This window comes from Brassica oleracea, chromosome C3, assembly GCF_000695525.1.
Source record: "Brassica oleracea var. oleracea cultivar TO1000 chromosome C3, BOL, whole genome shotgun sequence".
Classification (NCBI taxonomy): domain Eukaryota; kingdom Viridiplantae; phylum Streptophyta; class Magnoliopsida; order Brassicales; family Brassicaceae; genus Brassica; species Brassica oleracea.
The window spans coordinates 31268242-31280687 of record NC_027750.1 but is presented as its reverse complement, the minus strand read 5'-3'; the positions used below and the strand labels follow the sequence as shown (position 1 = coordinate 31280687).

Sequence of the window (12446 nt, the reverse complement as noted above, 5' to 3'; positions counted from 1 at the left end):
ATGTTGTCAACCAGCTCCTCTGCATCTTCCTCAGTTCTTCCCAAGAAATACCCATTGCTAGTTGTATCTAATTTGGCTATGTACTTAGGAAGAGCACCCCTGTAGAATGTGCTCAGCAAGCTGTCCTTAGAGAAACCATGGTGTGGGCATTGAGCTTGGTAGCCCTTGAATCTCTCCCAGGCTTCACTGAATCCTTCCAAGTTCTTCTGTTGAAAGCTGGAAATCTCATTTCTCAGCTTAGCAGTTCTTGAAGTAGAGAAGAACTTCTCCAAAAATGCTTTCTTGCAGTCATCCCAGGTGGTGATAGAGTCGCTGGGTAGAGACTTCTCCCACTGACGTGCCTTATCCCCCAAAGAGAAAGGGAATAACTTGAGCTTTAAGGCGTCCTCTGACACACCATTGGTTTTTGACAACCCACAGTAGCTGTCGAACCTGTCCAAGTGATCAAATGGGTCCTCTAAAGCCAAGACTTGATACTTGTTGTTCTCGATCACGTTGAGGAGTCCTGATTTGATCTCAAAGTTGTTAGCTGCCACAGCCGGTGCTCGGATTCCCAGTCTATGACCATGAATGTTGGGGCGGTCATATGTGCCAATGGGTCGAGCTGCTCGCTGTGGGTGTTCTAGCCCTTGCGGTTGATCTGCCATATCATTATCCAATCTATGCAAGTGAGCCTGTTGCTCTTCTTCTCTTCTCGCTCTAGCACACTCTCTTTCTAAAGCTCTGATGTCTGCAACTCTTGGAACTAGGTTTGATGGACCCCTGCTCCTCAAGTTCATACACCTGAAAGTTAAAGGGAGGTGAAGAAGGAGAATCAGTAACAAAAGAAAATAAAAATGACTTAGTCTCTAGCAAGTGACTAAATCTCAATGTTGAAATCTACTCAGAATTCGGTAACGGCGCCAATTTGCTGTTAAGAGTTTTCAAGTCTCCTAAGATAAATGTTGTAGTATAAAAGATTATCGAACCAATTCTAAGGGATTCAATGCACCGAGAATGCAAGTACGTACTTAATCTAAGTGCAACCGATAATTTGGATGGTTTAAAACTAATACTAATAATAGAATGCAATAACAGAACAATAAAACAATAAAAGAAGTGAGTTTCTTTGGTTATGATAAAAGAGAACTCATGGGTATAGGAATTAGACCTTGGGTGATCAAGTTTCGAACTAAGGATGGCAAATGATCAATCAAAATATCAACCTTAAGCTTAGACACAATCTTAAACAAACTCTATGTCTAGATGAATGTTCATTTACTAACATATTTCAAACATCAAANNTCAAACATCAAATGTCTTTGGTTGAATAATATGAAAGAAATCATTACTAACAAGTCTATTAGCTATTTTAGCACCTTTAACAACAAATGTCTTTGACAAAGTATACTAAAAGCCTAGGAGAGTTGTCTCAGGCATTTCATCAAACACCTTTTAGGTGGAAAATGTCTATTGATCAACTTTTGAGTGACCAACTTAGAAGATGCATTATGAATACTCTACTATCAAGGAATAAGAAGGATCTACACGATAAGATCCTAGATCTAGCCTAATCACCCTTAATCTCCCTAACCCATGAATTCAAGAGTGGATTACTCACTACTCTTCATGATTCCTCTTAAAACCATATTGGATTTCAGATTAATCATGTAGAGAAATACAAATAATAGATTAGAAATCGACAGGAAAACATATGATCAAATGAATCAAAGAGATGAACTTTTTCAATAGGTTTTTGGTGGTTTTCTCCAAGATAAAAGATGATTGGCCTCCTTTTTTTACAAAAGGTACTTAAACTTAGGTTTAGAAAGTGTAAAACGTCAAGACAAATGACCAAAAGGTCCATGGAAAATCATAAGTTTCGACCGAGTAAATGACGCGTAGAGACTTCGTAGTGTCGCTCCGGGAAGTCGCTCCAGGCCTATTGTTTTTGCCTCCAAAGTGATGAAAAGGCGAGTGACGTAGGTGGGTCACTTTGGTGGTCGCTCTGGGTTGGGAGCTACCTTATGGTGTCGCTCTGGAAGGTCACTTTACGATGCTCGACCCGGATGGATATGCCTCTAGTAAATTGATCATAACTCCTTCATTACATCACCAAATGACTTGAAACCACTTCCACTAGAAATCTAACTCAATTTGTTGTGTTTCCATAAAATCTTAGCAACATAAGATTTCTCTAAGGCCTCCATCCATGCTCATCTTTCACCCCTTTTTGGATCACAATGCTCCCAAACATCTCAAATCACTCCATGGCACACTCCAACACCTAATAAGGACAATAAATGCAGTATGGACTCTAAAGATGCCTAATTCTTAATCTATATGATCAAAATGTACAAGAATTAATGGCTAAAATCATGTAATTATACAAGATATCAAAGTTTTGTGGAGCGTACGAAGCTGCAACTATAGAGAAGAGTATCTCACTGTAAGCAACGTTGGCACAAGATCAATGATTTAGTTTGCAAGTTTTGTGGAGCGTACGAAGCTGCAACTATAGAGAAGAGTAGTGGTCAAAATGAGAATGATTTTCTCAAACTAGCCCACAAAATCTTCTTCAACAACCATAAGAAGAAGATCACCCTTGAACATGCTTGGAAGGAGCTCCGCAATGACCAGAAGTGGTGTGAGCTTTTGACGGCCAAAAAGAAAGGAAACTCCAAAAAGAGGAAGTGTGAGGACGGCTTTGATTCAGCAAGCTTTCAAGCTGATACTGTTGTAGATGATGAAGGAACCATTCGTCCCCCGGGGGTTAAGGCAGCAAAAGCCCGGGGTAAGAAGACGATGGTTGAGGGGAAGGAGCTGTCTGACTTTCAGACTATGTGGAGCATCAAGAAGGAGGATTCGGCAATGAAAGAAAGGCTCTCCAAGATGAAGCTGCTTGACAGTCTCGTTGCAAAACAAGAACCGCTAGCTGATTATGAAGAAGCTCTGAAGAAGAAGCCCATTAATGAGTTGATGTCTTATTAGTTTAAGTGAAACTCTCGGTCATGTTCTTGTTGTGTTTGAGATGTTCTGGTATGTTTGTCTTGGTTATGTTCTTGTTCTGTTTTAGTTGTTTAAGAAGAAGCTTCGTTTAAGTTTCATGTTTTGTCTTGGTCATCTTCTAGTTTTATTGTACTGGTTATGTTTCATGTTGCATTGTTCGGCGTATTGATGATATAAGTCTCTTGTTCTCATGTTTTATTGTACATGCTTGTGTTTCCTTTTGTTGTAAATGCTGTCTTCTTCTCATGTTCTCATGTTTTTGCATTGTTCTACTTCAGGTCAAAAAGAGTGTAGCATTGGGAGTGGAAGATTCACGGAGTAGGTCATTCAAACGCTTGTCTTCTTCTCATTCACGGAGTAGGTCATTGTAGTCTTGTCTTTGTTTTGTAGTGACAATTTTGTAAAGACTTGTGTCACAGACTTGTAAACACTTGTGTCACGGACCACTCTTGTTTTGAACTCTTGTTGTATTATCAGTCACGGAGTTGTAACTTCTTCTGTCACGGGCCACTCTTGTTTACAATTTGTCATGGACTTGTAAAGAGTTAGACTTCTATATGAAGTTGATAAACACGAAAGTTTTATTCACAACATCATTCACTCATTTTATTCAAAACACCAAAGTTTCATGATTCTGATTCTCTTGTCGCTTTAGTCTTCTTATATCTTCTATACTACAATCCAAACTTACAAAACCACAAGAGCATGATCAATTGATCGCTTTAGTCTTCTTCTATCTTTAATCACCATTAACTCATATTTACAACACCAAAATCTCATTCTTTACTCATCTTCTCCCTTTAATCACCATATATGGCTTCTTCTTCTCAAAACAATTTAGAGGGATCAATTAATGATACATTTGATCATATCTTTGATCAACACTTTGATCAATCCCTTGAGAGTTTTACCATTCAATATGGTGATCAAGAAAGGAAAAAAGAAAAAATCGAGCTTATATCGAAAGAAACCGTGAAGAAGGCCATGTACGTTTATGGAATGATTATTTCAGTGAAACTCCAACGTGTCCTGAAAATTTATTCTGACGACGTTTTAGAATGAACAAGCCATTGTTCATGCACATTGTTGATCGACTATCCAACGAAGTTCAATTCTTTCACCAAAAGAAAAATGGTCTTGGAAGGTTTGGTCTCTCTTCACTCCAAAAGTGTATAGCAGCTATTTGTGTCTTGGCATATGGTACCGCGGCTGATACGGTCGACGAATACCTCAGGCTCGGTGAAACGACAACTCGGTCGTGTTTGGAGAATTTTCTGGAAGGAATAATTTATTTGTTCGGTGATGAGTACCTAAGAAGACCAATATTTGTTGATCTTCAACGTCTACTTGATATTGGAGAGTATCGTGGATTTCTCGGGATGATAGGAAGCATTGATTGTATGCATTGGGAGTGGAAGAATTGTCTCACAGCTTTGAAAGGGCAATATTCTCGTGATTCGGGTAAACCAACAATTGTTTTAGAGGCGGTTGCTTCATATGATCTCTGGATATGAAATGCTTTTTTTGGACCTCCAGGTACCTTAAATGATATCAATGTTCTTGATCGTTCACATGTTTTTGATGACATAATAAATGGTCAAGCTCAGCAAGTCACTTACTCTGTCAATGGAAGAGAGTATAATTTGGTTTACTATCTCACTGATGGTATTTATCCGAAATTGACAACTTTTATCCAATATATTCCAATATCACAAGGGCCGAAAGTAGTTTTATTTGCTCAACGTCAAGAGGCTGTCCGAAAAGATGTCGAGCGTGCTTTTGGAGTCTTGCAAGCTCGTTTTGCCATTGTTAAAAAATCCAGCATTTTCTTGGGATAAAGTCAAAATTGGGAAAATTATGAGAGCATGTATCATACTCCATAATATGGTAGTAGAAGACAAACGAGATGGCTACACTCAGTTTGATGTTTCAGAGTTCCAACAAGGAGAAGACAACGGAAGTTCACATGTGGATCTCACGTATTCTACAGATATCCCTACAAATATCGCCAATATGATGGGTGTTCGAACTATAATTCGTGATAGACAAATGAATCAACAACTGAAAGTTGATTTGGTTGAACATGTATGACTTAAATTTGGACGTGATGAAGACAACAACTGAGTTCGGATGATTCTTTCAAATTATTATCGTTTATTTTACTAATCTTTGTTTTAATATTTTTATTTAAAAATCTATGTTTAAAATGATATGTTTTACTATGTTTTATTTAATCAAAAAAATTTAAGTTTAATAAAAAAATGTTTAATAATCTTTTTTAAAGAATCTTTAATTAAGAGACTTGCATTGGAATATATAAATGTTGGATCTCTTAACTAGGTCTCTTAACTCACATTTACTACTTAAAAATATTAAAAAAATTAAGAGACCCTAAATGGGTCTAGAAGCCATGAATTGAATTTGTTTCTATCGTACAAACTTCATGGTGAGAGAGTCGATAACTGCATCACTATTTCATTTTTATAACACAAAAGTTAGAGCAAAGCAAACAAACAACTAAAGTTTATATATTTTCGGAGCGTCTCCTTAACTGTATCTTGAGTCTAACATAAAGAAAGGTGCTAAACGGAAGAGAATTAAACGTCGGTATGTGAACATACATGTTGCCAGACCTAACTCTCTCAATGTTCCACTTTCATCCAAAGACACAAAAATGCAGGATATATGTTTCATCCAAAGACACACAAAGTGCATACAAGAGAAAAACTAAGCCCACAAAATATCACCATTCCAGTCCATTCTTGAGGATGGCTCAAAGTTTTCGACGGATTTATTGTAGAGTATCGACTGTGTGTAGTGGTTTGTGGAACAATTACAAGGGTGGTTTTAGTTATGTCTACCGAAAGTTACTTAAGTAAATTATAGTTGATGTAAACCTATGCATTCCAACATTAATGGATAGTTAACGAGTCTTAGAGCAGTCTAACTTTTAGATATATATGGAGTACAAAACCAACACTCTTTTAATAATTAAACAGTTGTTCCACTCCCGTTTTGGATAAAATTCAAAAGTTAGTTGCTTGCATGAGTAGATCCGTGACCATTATAATACGTACTACTTGCATATTTTTTCTTTCAAAGGCTCCCAGTGGAGTACTGTGTGGGGTACGTAGATCGAACAATATCAGAATTCATGGAAATTGTTGCTATTTTACCCACACCACACCCATCTTACACTAGTCTCGAGTTTAGATAGGCTAGTACTTTAAATAACACTATAACCAGTAACCAGTTCTTATAGTTGCGTTTGGATATTTTTCAGTGCTTTAATGAGTACCCTGATTAGTAAAGGAGACGTTTCCCTGCTGACTTCTAGGTATCACCGTATACACTAAAGCAAGCACAAGTCACCTAATTAATCAAATTTTGACACATGTAATTATATTTTTACAAAAGTGTTAAAAGTTAAAAATAACTGTAGGCAACGGTTGCTGGAAAAAAACCCATCACCCACGAACTTCCATTCTCAAGTGTCTTGGTTTGTTATGCTTTAACTATTTTTACAAATAAGTTTTTTTATAACACTAATATTCAACTATTTAAAAAATTTGTTAAGAGTCTATTGTATATCTGTTTTTGTGTTACCATTGGAATTTCAAAGTTGGTGTTGACTACAAAAAGAGGCGATGGAGAAGTATCTCAAAATACAAAGTCAACCAAAAAAATCCAGAATGTGTTTTCTTTAACCATGTATTTATCTAATTGATCTTTATAAAAGACTTCAGATTCTAAGAAAACTTTCAAACAAAAAATGTCAATAAAAGTTTGATTTTTATATTTTATTTGTGTTTCAATTTTTTAATATTAAAATAAAAATTATATTTTTCAGAACACTTGAATTTGATTAAAACAAAATAATTTTAGTGTAAACAAAATCTGCCCCGTGCTATGCACAGAGTGATGATACTAGTCTTATATATTAAAACAAAAATCACAATACCTAGAAGTCACAACCTTGATTCATGTGTGATTTTTTTTAAAATGGATCTAATGGACCTATTTTTATAAAATCATGTTACATTTAATATCTAATCTTATCATTTAAATTTTGAGCCTACCAGAACTTTTTATTGGGCTATCAGTAATTCGATTTAAACAATAGATGATTCATTGGATTTATAGATAGTATAAATTAAATAGATATGATTTAATGTTGTAATACTATACCTCCATATGTTAATTATTTAAATATTTGTCGATGTTAACTTTTAAAATTATAAATATTTTTTTAAATAACAAAAATCATATTATGATTAATATTTACTACCTTAAACCAATGAAAATAAATTTTAAACTATATTGTTTATTTTAAAAATTAAACAAAAACTAAATGTTTAATTATTTACTCGATAATATAAATCTCTGAAGCGAAAATTTTAATTTTTAAAAAACTTTTTAAATTTGTGAAATGTTACAATATCTTTGAATATGACAATAAAACAATATTTTACTAATCTTTATATATATAGTTACGATTTTAATAATGAAATAATAATCCGAAAATATATATATAGAAGAAGATACAAATACATGTGAAAGTTTGAAACAATTTATTTAATAAAAAAATATACCGTAAACTTATTATGTTTTAAAAATTGATAGACACATATATATTATAATATATACCAATTTAGAATTGAAAACAAAATGTTTATATAAAAATAAATGAAAACAAAAACCCGCGCGGTTGCGCAGATCGAGATCTAGTTATCACTTAAAATAAGTAAACCGTCAAATGAAAGATCGATTAATTAACAAAACCATTTATTTAACCTTTTTTGGTGTTTATTGTGATGTATTTTACATTTCATACATAGTTGAGGTGAGATAGTGTGCTTATATGATACAAACATTATTAATTGAGATGCATGAAAACAAGATGATCACCGAAAGAGTGTCTAGATTTGCATGGCTTCCGAACCAATGAACTTGGTAAGACCAAAGGTAAGAGCCATAGCCATCCAACCACCAATCACCACCCTAACGCTTGACTTGAACACACTTGTTTTTCCCAGGACCGCACCGGTCACTCCAAACACCAATAATGCCAGGGTGGCCACAATCGCTACCACCGCCATTCTTACCTTATGATTCTCTATGAATACAGCTGCAAGAAGCGGCATTGCTGCTCCCACTGAAAATGCTAACGCTGATGCCAGTGCTGCTTGTCCTGGATTTGGAAGCCGCTCTTTCTTCTCCTCCTGCCATTAAGTTTACATATGTCATGTCATTAAGGTCCCAGTATATCATCCCATAACCTATTGGTATCTCTTATATATATAAAATGTTAGTTTCAAGTGTTCAAAAATGCCAATTTATATATTAGCTAGCATTCATATGTCAAAAAAATAAATACTTTTTGCGAACACAAATATTTTCAGAATATATGTAGACGGTGAAAATTCAAACGCAAACATATTTTGTTTAACATAATGCTGCGGTTTTGGCTTACGAACCTCATGGTATTTAAAAAAAAATGATGCGGCTTTGGGTTGGAAAAAAACAACAAATATATATCAATCTTACACATATTGAAGCAAGATTTATACTATAGATTGGGATGCATTTTTCAGATACAAAACAATAGTGACGGATTACCAATCTTTCGGTTTATTTTTATGGGAAATACGTAATATCAATTTTTTATTTATGTTGTAGTTAAGGTTTAAGTGTTTAGAAACCACATGGTTACTGTGTATACACTTTACCTCATATTGTTCGTCGATTGCTGGTAGTGATGTCTTAGTCTCACTAGCTCTCTTCATCTGAGCAGTTTCAATATCCCTTTGTGTGCACACAGACACAAACTCTCCAATGGCCATACTGCACGCACCTGCTACAAGGCCGGCAAAACCAACAAGCAACATTGCTTTTACGTCTTCTTTGATAGAACCAACACCCATCATGAGAGACGCGACTGTGACCAGACCATCGTTGGCTCCGAGCAAGGCAGCTCTTAGCCACTGAGCTCTCTGCATGTAGTCCACCTCCTCCTTATCGGCTCTAGGACTGATTCTATGTTGTTTTGGGCTGCTTCTTTCTGAAAGCTCAAAGTTGGAAGCCATGGTGTGTAATTCTTACTAAGTAGTACTTAAACTTTGTTCTATGAGAAGGCTTGTGGAGAGCTCACGCCTTAAATAGAAAATAAGAGAAGGAAAATTTGTTTATTAATTTTTTTTTGTGCACTTAAGAGTGTGGAGAGCTCACGCCTTAAATAGTAAATAAGAGTGGGAATATTTTTTTATTAGTTAGTTGTTACTTTTGTTACCTAATAATATACGTATACAAGAGAAGTGAGAGAATGGTGGTAGTAGTGGTGGAAGCGGTAACGTTGGACACTATACTGCTTTAGAGTGGAAATAGAGGTGGATGGATTTAAATAGCCACCCAACAGTGCCATTGTCGTCAATTCGTGATAAACAATATTGTTGGTGAAATGAGTGGATGGTGTATCTCTTCAATATTATGATTGTTAATTTCTATTTGAATTAATGTTTCACCTGATTGTCGTGACTAAGTATCATTGGGGTTCTGTTTGTTTGTTAAATTGACAATGGTTTTCGATTAACAGAGTAACCATAATGGTTTAAACGTGACCTATTTGCTGGATCTTGCTAGATAATCCCATTATTCCTGTCGTAGGGCTCAGAAGGCGTCTGAGGATTAATATATTACACGAACAGTTTAAATACTTTTATAGTTAATATACTAATTTATATGTTTTTGTTAACAATTATGAAATAAAAAGAATATTTTATCTAGTAAAAATCTGTACACTAAACGTCTGAATTAAATCTTACCATATATCGTACGTAACTCTCCAGGATTCTTTTTCGGTTAACAAAGCTAAACTCTCTAGGATTAGAAATTTAATAACTCGTGGTAATAAAAAGCAACAGAAACAGAACAACATTTTGTATTTTGTTTATGTTTTACTTTTTTATTAGAAATGTAGAAAATAATTATTTTCATGTCCATGTCATTGCTAACATCATTTTGAGTGCTATGTCATTGCAAACATCATCTCATGGTCCATTTTATTTATATTTTAACCTAATCTCATGAGCTAAAAATGTTCCTTTTCTTAATAAAATCTCGCATGCATTTCTCTCTATATGCTTTATGAGTGGGACTGATATTAGTACACAATTTGAATTAAACTGATAATCTTGAATATGAGAGGTGCTGATATTAGAAGACAATTTGAATTAAAATGTGAATGGAGAGTCCTTATTATCTACTGATGATAAATAATTGATGATGCTCTCTTATGTAAATTGACTTTCGTGGTTGAATCTTATGATTTTTTAATCACGCAGGAAGCAACATGGATTCTGTTTAAGCAACTGGATCGGTTGAAAACAGAGGAGAAGCTGTTGAAGAAACGGAGGGAGAAAAGAAGGCAAAGCTAAAGCCATGAAGATGATGACTGAACTGGACTCTGAATAATTTTCTTAGTAGTGATTGTGGCAAAGGAAAGGATGTTGACATGAGTTTTACAGAAACAAGGCTACACCGATTCTTGAGCCCTTACATCCAGAATATGGAGCAGCAACCCGTCATAGAATCCAAGAGTCCCTGATTCCTAATAAGCTCGAGGAAGATGCACTGCAAGAACACTGGTGAATAGTCGAAGCTAGCTCTGCCGCATCGACCGTCATTCCCTCAATTGTTAATCATGGCCAGACATTAAGACGGTAGATTTGTGTTGTTGGATGAGTTTCAGAAAGCAATGACAGGCAGGGAAAGCTCCGCTGTGGCTTGCAAATGCATGGGGGAAGTGTCAAGATGGTCCAAACGTTAGAGTCGTGCAGGACACTTATAATGCGATGAGGATTCGGTTAGAACACCTTCCAATGCCATTTGTGTAGGATTTGAGTTGCAAGATGTGGAAACTTTTGTTGCAAGTTTCTTTTTTGAAGATTTTAGCAAAGGAGGTCTTTTGAGTATGTCTCCTATTGAAAGTGGGTAAAAATCATCGAATTGAAATATGCATAGTGTAGTGTTCTCCTGATTATAGACATGTCTTCGTGAATTTTCCAGTGGAACCTTGATAATGTAGGCATCTTTTACGCACTTGACGAAGAAAATATATTGACGTAAGGCCTGTAACAATGAACTTAAGCACAAAGCCTTTGAAAGGTATGAGCCCTGACGATCTAACTGTATTGAAGACTAAAACTGCTGAAGACCATACGTATTTCAAACTCTGGGTTTTTAAATATATGTGTCACAGAAACAGTTTGTTGTTATAAGAAAGGCCACAATATCTCATCTAGCTCTATGTATTAAGTTAGCTAGCTGAAACACCATTAGTCTGAGCTTCAATGAGAAAAACATTTTTGTAACTCCTCAGGAGTTGCTTCTCGAACAAAAATTATGGTTATTGAAGCTGGTGTAAGCATGGTGAACAAAAGGATCAAGGACGTGCACAGAAACTTTCACGTAATAGAGAGGACCAACTATGCATGTGCAGCTGCAGAACAGAGAGTGCATATCACATGAGCTAACAGAGAGGACGAAGTGTTGAATAATAGCTACGTCTTCATCGATGTGAGTTGGGCCGCATAAGCTTACAACAAAGTTGTGGTTATTTATGAAGTATGACAATGAAAACAGAAGCTTACGGTGTCAAAAGTTGTTTCTTATTTTTCTTTTATGTATATATATATGATATAATAAATTATATGATATGCATGTTCAATAATAAGATTTTGAAAATTATAATATAACTCTGTTAATAATAACATCATGTTCAATACAAATTTCCAATCATAGTTCAGAGTGCTACTAACTAATTAAAGACAAATGAGTTTATATTATAGCTTAAGGGGCTGTTTGTTTCACCATTTGCCATCTCCATCCAAATGATTCATTTGTATGATCTATTCAAATGATCTATTCAGATTTTTGTGATTGTTTGTTTGTCCATCTACATAGCTCATCTAGATGAATCATCTAAATGGATCTTATGTTTGTTTTTTTTATTTTCATTCCTATTCAAATGAGTTTAGTAAAGAAATTACCAAAATATCCTTGTGTTGATTTAATCATATGTTTAATATTACTTTTAACTATATTACATTTAATTATTTAGTTTAATATATTTACATTAGAATTATTTCAAAATTAACGAGTTTTTTTTTGCGGTTTGGGCGGAAAAACAAGTTTTTTCGGTTTTAGCGAGAAAACACATTTTTTATGTTTTGGCGGAAAACAAGATTTTTCGGTTCTGGCGGGAAAACGATATTTTCCGGTTTTGGCGGAAAAACACGTTTTTTGCGAGAAAACACGTTTTTGCGGTTTTGGAGGAAACCACGTTTTTACGATTTTGGCGGGAAAACGCATTTTTGCGATTTTGGAGGGAAAACTCGTTTTTGCGGTTTTGGCGGGAAAACGCGTTTTTGCGGTTTTGGCGGGAAAACGCGTTTTTGGTA

General features: G+C 35.1%; 2 protein-coding genes across 2 annotated transcripts; one reads left to right on the top strand and one right to left on the bottom strand.

Moving 5' to 3' along the window:
- The first annotated feature begins 586 nt into the window (after nt 1-586).
- Nucleotides 587-2970, top strand: LOC106330371 (glutathione S-transferase T3-like). Its single transcript, XM_013768845.1, has 2 exons — nt 587-668; nt 2462-2970. Exons 1-2 carry the CDS (start codon nt 587-589, stop codon nt 2968-2970), a joined length of 591 nt encoding a protein of 196 aa, XP_013624299.1.
- Nucleotides 2971-7772: 4802 nt separating this feature from the next.
- Nucleotides 7773-9074, bottom strand: LOC106332623 (vacuolar iron transporter homolog 2.1). The gene is made up of 2 exons (XM_013771105.1): nt 8718-9074; nt 7773-8210 (listed from the first exon to the last, which is right to left on the bottom strand). The coding sequence occupies exons 1-2, from the start codon at nt 9072-9074 to the stop codon at nt 7908-7910; spliced, it is 660 nt and encodes a 219-aa protein (XP_013626559.1). The 3' UTR covers nt 7773-7907.
- Nucleotides 9075-12446: the final 3372 nt, after the last annotated feature.